This window comes from Parasteatoda tepidariorum, chromosome 6 (genome assembly GCF_043381705.1).
Source record: "Parasteatoda tepidariorum isolate YZ-2023 chromosome 6, CAS_Ptep_4.0, whole genome shotgun sequence".
Classification (NCBI taxonomy): Eukaryota; Metazoa; Arthropoda; class Arachnida; order Araneae; family Theridiidae; genus Parasteatoda; species Parasteatoda tepidariorum.
This window is the reverse complement of record NC_092209.1, coordinates 31,968,428-31,978,224: the sequence shown is the minus strand read 5'-3', so window position 1 is coordinate 31,978,224 and position 9,797 is coordinate 31,968,428. Positions and strand designations below refer to the sequence as shown.

General features: G+C 32.2%; 1 protein-coding gene across 4 annotated transcripts in view; it reads right to left on the bottom strand.

The window, feature by feature from the left end:
* Positions 1-874: 874 nt before the first annotated feature.
* LOC107448635 (dermonecrotic toxin LgSicTox-alphaIC1) overlaps positions 875-9,797 on the bottom strand; it is a 9,681-nt gene continuing 758 nt past the window's right edge. Inside the window, exons 1-3 of one of the 4 annotated variants that reach the window (XM_016063907.4) lie at positions 9,039-9,196; positions 4,427-4,978; positions 875-1,433 (exon numbers count right to left, since the gene is read on the bottom strand). In XM_016063907.4, coding sequence (XP_015919393.2) covers positions 975-1,433; positions 4,427-4,879 — 912 coding nt within the window. In that variant the 5' untranslated portion in view covers positions 4,880-4,978; positions 9,039-9,196 and the 3' untranslated portion in view covers positions 875-974. Of the gene's footprint in view, positions 1,434-4,426; positions 4,979-5,486; positions 5,680-6,262; positions 6,359-9,038; positions 9,197-9,797 lie in introns of those variants that run through there. The other 3 variants (XM_016063912.4, XM_016063906.3, XM_016063908.4) reach the window with 3 other exon arrangements.

The following is a 9,797-nucleotide window of genomic DNA, read 5'->3' as shown; positions in this document are numbered from 1 at the left end:
AGAATTAAAATCTTTGTGAAAGAACGTAGAACGTGTCTGTAAAAAATTGATATTTAATGTGCTTGGCTTACTCGAAATAGAATGGAACGAACATTTGCTCACGAAACAAATGCCACGTTTCAACGACCAATCAGGATTCGAGATATCCACTTTACGTCACTTTCGGGTATCCATTTTGCATTAAATTTGCCAAGCACATGTTCAAAACAAAATAGAATATTCAACTGTGAGTAGTTTCTCTATCTTTAGGAACAACGTGACGTCGATATATTCTCCCGTGCAAATGGGAAATTACTGTCGTTCTAATAAAACAATCTCACTAAGAAATTCTAACGAAATTATTTTATCAGAATGGTAGTAATTTGTTATTTGAGCGAGAGAATATACCGAAGGCATGAATAAATGCGAGTTTAGTGTTTTATGGAGGGGTGAGGAATTATTCTTAAGCTCTTTTATAAAATTGAAATCAACATTATACATATATAAAATTCATACATACATAACTTTCAGCCTCGAAGGGGCATCTATTACTTTATCAAGAAGGGAGAACAATGATTTAATGAAGCAGGAGACAGTGCAAATGTCGACTCTGATTGAAAATGACCAAATCAAATAAAATTAACTACAAGTAAAATAGAAATGACCCCCATGTCTGGTCTGGGCAGATGCTTTTGACTTTAAAGCATCTGCCTCAAATTGAATAAATTCTTTTTTGTTCATAAAAAAGCGCCATCTTTTGGTCTAAATTTGAACTAATTTTGTATTGTAGATTTCAGTTTACAATAGTTCATATAGCGTATATACCAAATTTCTTCGATATACGACAATCAGAAATGATTTTAATTTAGTATTAAAATTATAGCTTTGCTTCTAATTTAAGACTCTCAAACAGTGATTTATTTTATTTTTCATGACAAAAGAGCTTTGAAAAACATCTTTATATCAACAAAATTCTCCAACTAAAAAGTTATAAACTATCCTTGAAATCTTGCAAAGGGTGGGTCAGATACCGTTGCAGGCCGAAAACTTTTCTTGTATTTTGACTCGTTCAGCACCTCGACCAGGTTTCGTGGAACATTCGTTATAAAACCATCAACCCCTAAATCCAAAGAACTCCTCAATTTAAATTTCAGATCAATTGTCCATTCATAAACTTTCTTTATGAATCCACCAGAGTTTCTGACATTGATTTCAGCTTTCAGGCGCTGAACTGGATGAAGAGCACTGAAACAGTTTGTGGTACCGTCGCCAAGCCAAATGTTCGACACATTTAGCTCTTGAAACATTTCTTGAATGTCAGAAATGTCTTGAAGACCGCCGTCGAATCCAATATCCGTTAGACGAGATTCTTGATTCCTGTCTTTAAATTCTTGCAGAAATCCAGCAATCGCATCTTTTTTATCCACCTCGTTTATGTAAATTAGTGCCCTTACCTGCAATAAATAAATAAATAACTCTGGATTAATTCTGTGAAAGTAAAGCTTGTGTACAGACAGTGGCAAATCCGGGGGGGGGGGTGATAGAAGTCGTGACCCCTCCCCCCCCAAATTGAAAAAAAAATACAAATAATAATTTTTTTAATAATTTACAGAAGAAATAAGAAAGGACAGACTTTCCCCAGATGTGATGAAACTTTTTAATCTACGAGTTTTTTCACCTCGTCAAACTGTTACAGAAGAAGATCTTATAGACGCTCATGAAACTGCCGAGTCTTATAAGAATCTGCTAATAAGAATATGCTTATAAGAATAATGCTTCCGTAAAAGTTGTCGAAACAGAATTTCGTCTTTGGGTGGCAAAATGGTAGCGTGAAACAGAAGCAGGATTTGAAGTGCCCAAACGATCTTTCCAAGATTATTAATGCCTGTGACATCGATTTGTACCCATCAATCAATATGTTGTTAAGAATTTTAATAACTCCCAGTTAGTGCAGCAACAGCAGAACGTTCCTTTTCAACTCTTCGACGTCTCAAAACTCGGCTTAGAGCAACTCAAAATCAAGAACGATTAAATGAACTCGTATTATTAAACATTCAAAGAGAAATTGATTTGGATGTTTAAAAAATCATTGACAGATTTGCCAAAGTTTCTGAAAAACGCATTTCATTTATTATTTAAAGATTTCGAATACTTGAATTATTTATGTATTGTTCTATTGTTCATGATGAATAAAATAAATGAGAAGACTAGCGTTAAAAACCCCAGTTTTTTTTTTCTTTATTCGAAAAAAATATTTAAAAAAAATTTTTTTTGTAAAAAAATTTTGTGGGGGGGGGGGGATCTGAGTCTATGACCCCCTCCAGGAAAAATTTCTGGATCCGCCCTTGTGTACAGACATTCAAAGCAAATATCAATTGCCTTGAATGTCTGTTCAATAAAACTATTCATGCAATTAGCATGTTTATTCCAATGGTTTCGCAAAGTGTTCCTATATTTAAACTAACTTTAAAGAGTTACTACAAACGGATTTTCGATTTAGTTGAGAGCCAAATTTTACCGAAAATAAGCGAAACAAAAGTTTTCTCGAAGAGTTGACGAGGTATTTCCATTCTGCGTAATTTCTAAATGATGGAAAAGTATTCATTTTTCTTGCTTTTAAAATTTTTCTTAACTATGCAATATATCTATTACAGTGAAATTTGTCAAATTGACCACCCTTGTAAGTTGACCATCCAAGTTGGCTACTATTACAAGGAACCGAATATTTCTCGTGTAATAAAAAGAAGTAAAACACATGAAACTTGACCACCAGTCTATCTGGTAGCTGAAATAATTCAACTTTGTCCAGGAGTGTTATTAAATGCTATTCTAACCGCTGCGTAAGTTGACCATCGAAAAGAAACTTTTTCCCGGAAATTTTCTATGCTATCATATTAAGTTGAGTATCAGAGTTTGACTGAATATTTGAAACAGTATTAAAAGCTAACTTAAACTCCTTTCCGAATTCACCATGTATGGATTGGAGGATATTGCAACAAATAGGATTGTAAGTACAACAAATTTTTTTTCCAATGCCCACCTGGTGAATGACTTACATTCTGCAGGCAGATTTGTTGGACACTCTTAACGTTGGCCCACCATATTAGGTGGGCCAACGTTGCTCCCACAGTAAGGACAGATAATACAGAGAAGGAAAGAACATCCATGCCTTTCCCGGGATTCGAACCCAGAACCTTTCTGATGCAAGGGCAGTTCCTTAACCTCTACACAGGCCGGTCGGCAGTGCAACAAAATACATTTCAAAACGCAGCAGGATATAATACCTTATACGTTTTCTGATTACATAAATCTTCTTGCATATATCTAACATGTACCACTAACATATAGGAATATATTTTTAATCTATTTAATTTATGCAACGAATTATAACTCATTCTGTTAATTATTATCTCTTAATTTTAAAGTCACGCTAAAAAAATTAACTTTTATCTTTATATTGTTTGATAATATAAAGAAATCCATGAATAACGTGACATAAAAATAACATGTTATAAGAATTGATAGATAAAAGCAACGAAATAATGACTCATCCCTCTCAATAAGTTGACAACCTCTCTAAGTTGATCCCGAAATAAATGCACCACAAGTGGTCAACTTACACAAGTTTCACAGTACAGTGTTAAAAAAAACATATTTTGTGAATAGTTGGGGAAATCAATGATAACTATACTTGTACTTCAATCAAGTTACTTTTGTTATTATGTGATGAATAATTTTTCTCCGATGACGTAAGCCCCACCGGGGAGGGAATTTACAATCCAGCAACCTTTAACAACACGCTCTCTTTTTTAAAGATTTACTCCTTCAAAATTATGATGCAAGCTTTTATTTCATTTAGAATTTGTTGCTTTAACTAAAAAAAAGCTCTAGATTATTAGATTATTTTAATTAATTATCTAGTTTGTTAAAAAAAAAGTTATGATTATTACAATTATTTACTTTTTTATTATTTAAAAAAATTAAAATTTCAAAACGGGTCGTTAAAGGGCACTGAAAAATCACTTCAGAGGATAGAATCGTCGGTGAAAAATGCGCAAAAAAAATTAATTTTTGTATTTTGATACTTGATAAATCCCTTATTGCATATTGCAATATTTTTTTAACAGCAGGCTTGCTCATTTAACGTTACCCGGTGGGCATCTGGGAACCTAAGTTACGGAGGCGAGCGCTGCATCACCCACGCCGCATTGTCACCGATACTCGTTCACCGGATGGATCACATCACACAACGGATAATAACACACAGAGAGAAACATCCATGCCTTGCACGGGATTCGAACCCACAACTATTGGTTTCACAGTCAGGCACGGCATATTGCAATGTACACGATGAATATTTTACAGCAAAACAAAGTAACATTAAAAATCAAAAAACTTTTGAGTCTTAATAATTATTTATATCAGACACTAAAATTAAAGTTCTCACCTCTCGTTCTCTTTTGCCATCCGTCCATAAGTAATCTAATATGTGTCGTGCAATTTCACGCCCTGAAGTCCGAATATCTTCGGAGGAATCCAATTTCAAATCAAAGAATTGCATGATCAGTTTATTGTAGTAAGAATTTTTTGCTGAAGGATCTGTTATGTCCCGTAAGTATGTCAAGTATTCTGGCAATTGCACATGTTTATCACATATTCTAAAGCAATCTCCCGGACAACCATGATAAACCTCCTTAACTGAACCATTAGGAAAAAACTGAATGTCGGACTCTAAGACGTTGGCTCCTTCATCCAAAAATGGTATCACGTCTTCTATGCTATTTGCCATGTGCCCTATAATGTATACGGGTCTTCGTTCGTCTGCACTTGCACTAAACTTGAAAATGGAGATTGAAACCAAACAAAATAGAATACATATTGATGGAAATCTTCCAAACATGGTGAGAAAGTTTTAATTCCAGTTGACACGAAAATATTTTTAAAAAATTCTCTTCCAATCTAATTTTCCCAACTATATAATTCAAACTTTTTGGATAGCCTAGAAATAAATAACATGAGATGTAATAAGTAAGTCAAGTTGCGTAACAAACATAAGGCATTTTTGAAAACTACCGACGTTTATATAATTTCCAATCATTTTAATCAAAGAACAAGATCAGTTAAATTTTCTCAGTAATTGAAAGATTTTACGATTGCTTATGTATAAACAGTTGGAAGCGATTTCAAAGCAGACGTACTTATAATAGAAAGAAGATAATAGAAAATAAGTTTATGGCATTCGAGACTTATTATGAAAAGTAACCCATCTACTCGTTAAATGGCTTATGATTGAATTCTTTTCCCATTAACTTTCACTTTGAATATGTAAGATATTATGTGATGACCCTATTTTTTATGTATATCTTTAAAATTCATCTCAAAAATAAATTCAAAAAGTATGTAAAGTCGCAAATAAATATTTAAGCGAGAAGGGAACAAAACCGATGCTGAAATTTGTTAAGTAGTTAATAAGAAGAGTTTAAGAATGTTAAAACATTTTTGATTACCTGATAAAACTTAAAAGTGTTTCTAATAATCGCTGTTCAGCTTCTCTTTAATTTCATCTGTCAACAAACAGGTTTTGATGTTTTCAGTCTCACCGTTCCTAGGGTTGAGTAATCTTATTTCGACAGCTTTCTTGTTTTATTCTTTGAAAAATATTAATTTACGAATCCCAATGTACTTTTGACTTCATTTTTATTAGTCCCGAAGTGGACTGATCGTTAAGACACGTTTCCCAGCAGATCACCGAAGTCAAGCATCACTGGCTGCGGTCAGTGTGCGGGTGGGTGACCACTTGGATCAGCCTGCGTAGGGACAGAGGGTGTGCGGTATTGGTCCTCGTTAAACTGTTCTACCGTAAAGTGCTCGACTTCGTGTGCAGGTCGTCGGGCTACCGAAGCGGGGGTGCCATCCCCTCCGCAGAGGATCAAAATTGTGATGGCATGTCTTCGGATCATCCTCAGGGATGTTTCCCAGACCGTCGCCAATAGCCCATTGTGCAGCTCTAGTGCGACGTAAATGAACAACAATAACAACAACAACAACAATCATTTTCATTAAAAATTCGAAAAAATATATAGGGTGGTTATGATTAAAGTTCTACATTGAAATGGTCATAAATGAAAAACTACTCGACCATATTTTATCGAACTTGATAACAGTTTAAAAGAGGTCATAAGAATTTATCCTCCCCCCGAAAATAGTTCAAAAACTCAGCACAGAGAGGAGTGACGCTGTATGCAATATTGTTAAATTAAATAAGGGTCGGAATTTAACTTACCTGCCTGTTTCTGTGGAAACAGATGAGGTTGTTGCAATAGCAGTAGAAGCAACAATGGAGAACTAGAACCCGCTATCATTTGATCAGTATTCGAAGCCGCTTTTTCTTGATTTATACTCGAATCCACTCTCTTTTGATCAATACTTGAACATACTATCTTTTATCGGTTCTTGAACCCGCTATCATTTGATCAGTACTCGAACCCACTATCATTTGATCGATACCGGAACACACTATCATTTGATCACAGATCGAACCTACCATCTTTCTATCTGTACTTGAACCCACTCCTTTTTTATCAAAACTCGAACCAAACTTTTTTCTTTTCAGTATTTGAACCCAAACTGATTTCAACAGTAGTCTAACTCTCTCTTCATTCCTCGGGTTTCCACAGAAATTTCTCTCGATCACATTCTTGATTGCTTGGAATATTCCTCGGAGGACATTCTCTTGCTTCCAATTTCGGTGTGTGACTTTGCCAGGGCATTTGAACTCATAGATTTGATATAGCTGAGGCTATATTGTAAAGGACTAGAAACAACAACTCTCTTTTCAATGCTGACCGCCCTGTGTAGGGGTCAGGGAACTAGCCTTGCATCAGAAAGGTTCAGGGTTCGAATTTCGGGCTTGGCATAGATGCTCCTTCATTCTAAGGCAGGTGTTCAAGAGTCTCAATCTGAGGTCATCAACAGTATGGTTAATGGCCAGCCTGATTTGAATTCGATAGAGCAAGTGTGGGTCATGCTTGACCGATGATTTGCAGCCCATCAACCACCACCCTATTCAGCTCTGGAACTTCGGAGAGCATTGCTTGCTTAGTGGAGTAATCTTCCTCAAGATCAGCTCGATAATTTGATAGTCAATATATCTAGGCTTTGTACTGACTATATTTCATCGCATGGGAGACATGCAATGTTTTAACCACCATACCAACCATGCAATTTTAATTTTTTATAATAACTCCAGGAAGCAAAACTTGTAATTTTTATGAATGGTATCATACATACACCATTTTTTGCTCTCCATCTTTTGTTTATTGAGTGGTCTTTATAAATAAATCACGTTTGTTTTATTTCTGGACCTTTATTTACAGGAACTGGCATTATCCTCAATTTATGGATATGCATGTATTTATTGTACTTATTATTTAGTGAATAAAAAGATATCACCTAGGATATATGTTGCTTTATTAATCTGATTTTCATTAGTTAAGTGAAAATCTTAATGGATCAAATATTCTAATAAGTTAGTGGTAACTATTACTCTGTAAAAAAATTTGATGAATAGTTGTCACCTTTTTTGGTGCTGAGGGAAGAAAATTTTTTTTAGTGTGCATTAAGTTAATTTTTTCTTAACTTTTTTACTGTCGTAATTTTGATTTATTCATATTTCTATTTGTTTGTTTACTGATAACACATATTTTTATGCGCTTTAGAATCAATTTATGGCTCCATTGCAAAAACATTTCGTCTTTAAACAAACACATTTTTAGCAATATATTTGCACTAATTCTTTCACACAATTTTCATTTTGTCAATTTTATATAGTTTTTTCACGATGTTATAATGTATTTACAATAGTTTACCTTAGCACTAAAAATGAGGACAACTATGGAATAAAATTTTTTACGGTTTCAAGTTTAAAATCAAATACAAAACCGCACTTTCTTTGAATAAACATATTTTTTTCTCAACAGATTTGGATTTTTTTACTATCAAAATAAGTGGAGTAGCTGCAATTCGGAAAATAAAGTACTAAAAGTTTAGTCAGGTGAGTGACAGAAAATTTTAATACCTCAATGTCAATTTCAATTTTTGCAATTTTGTCAATTTCAAGTTTGATCAGCCATCCGGAAAAAAAAGCCTACCAAAAATCTGAAAGTTAATATTAAGTAAACATTAGTCAGGAAGGTAAGTGAAAATTTGATTCCCTTAAAGACATTATCAATTTTTGCATATTGTTTGATCAGCCCTCCGAAAGAAAATGTGTAACTAAAACCTAAAAGTTAATATTATTTTATTCATAAAATTTGTGTAAATAATGAAACATAGAATTAAATCTTTATGAAAATGCTCCACATGAAAAAGAAAAGAAAACGTAGATGAGAGACTATTTGCACTGATAAAGCTTGGAATAAATATCTTATTTTAAATTTATAAATAAAGGTTGAACCTCTTAAATTACTAAATCTAATTATCTACAAATATTGTCATACTAAGGATTATTAAAATAATTTTTTTTTCGGTGAGATCGTTCTTAGTCTTTATTCTGTCTAGTATTAGCAGAAAATCAAAGTTAAATTTAGCATATGATTTTTATTATCTTTAAATTTTATGCATATATCATTAACGTTCAACCCAATTTTGTTAAAGTAAATAAAACCTTTCTTCTATTATATTAAAGGTTTATTTCAAACATTTTTACATAATATGCAGTTCTATATCACTTGATTTTTAATTCAAACTTTTTATTTTTTATTCAGTACATTATTATTTTCACTTTAGTGTTCAAAATCTATATAAAATGTTCGATGTATTCATAACTGATTTTATACATTTTTATTTGTTTTTAATTAATATTCAATCATTTAGAATCGAATAACGATTTTAAAATAATTTATCTGCTCGCTGTAAATTTAAGGGAAAAGGATATTAGCAATTAACCAACTTTAAATTATAATTTAAAAATATATATATTTGAGAGTAGAGGAAAAAGTATGTACTTATATACCTGAAATATAGCTGAAAGTTGGAAATATATCTATAAATAATCTTACCGTTTGGTATTTATATGTTTGCAGCAGAACTTAAAAATGTTTGGCTTTATTTTGAGTTAAAGTGTCCCATAAATAAAAATAAAAAGCTTGTTACAAATTGCGACTACCGAAGTAAGCAAATTTCTACCTAATTTTTCTCATTAAATAAAACCACAAAGCAATTTTTGGAAAGATATGCTATTTTCAAGATGTGATAACAAAAAGATTAGTTCGTGAAATAATTGTTTCATTTATTTATTTTTTCCTCTAAACGATTTGATTTCTCTTACTGGTGTCTGATATAGTCGTAAACAATTTTTATCTTTTTACAGTTAGTTAACTGTCCTTAAGAAATAAAATAAAAAATGATTTAGTAACAACTTATTCGATATCAATTATAAACTGGTATCGATACATTTCTTCAACAGTGATAAGAACCTGACTCTTTTTGTATGAGATAACTATCAATCTCAATTAAGAAACTAAATTAAAATATTAGTGAGGAAGAAAAACTATGGAATATAATTTTATCTTCTACTTTTTTACCTATTATTTGTTTAAAATATAGAGTAAAGGATATTTTCGCTCTTAACCTTAAAATCATCTTAAAAATATATATATAATGAAAAAATATTGATTAATGGAAAATGATAAAGATTAATGAAAAGAGACGAAGAAATATTATTAAAATAAAACATTGTTAAAAAATATTTTTAAAAAAAAATTAATTTTTTTTAATTTTTTTCTTTTTCTCTTTTTTTAAAAATCCTTTTTGCCTAT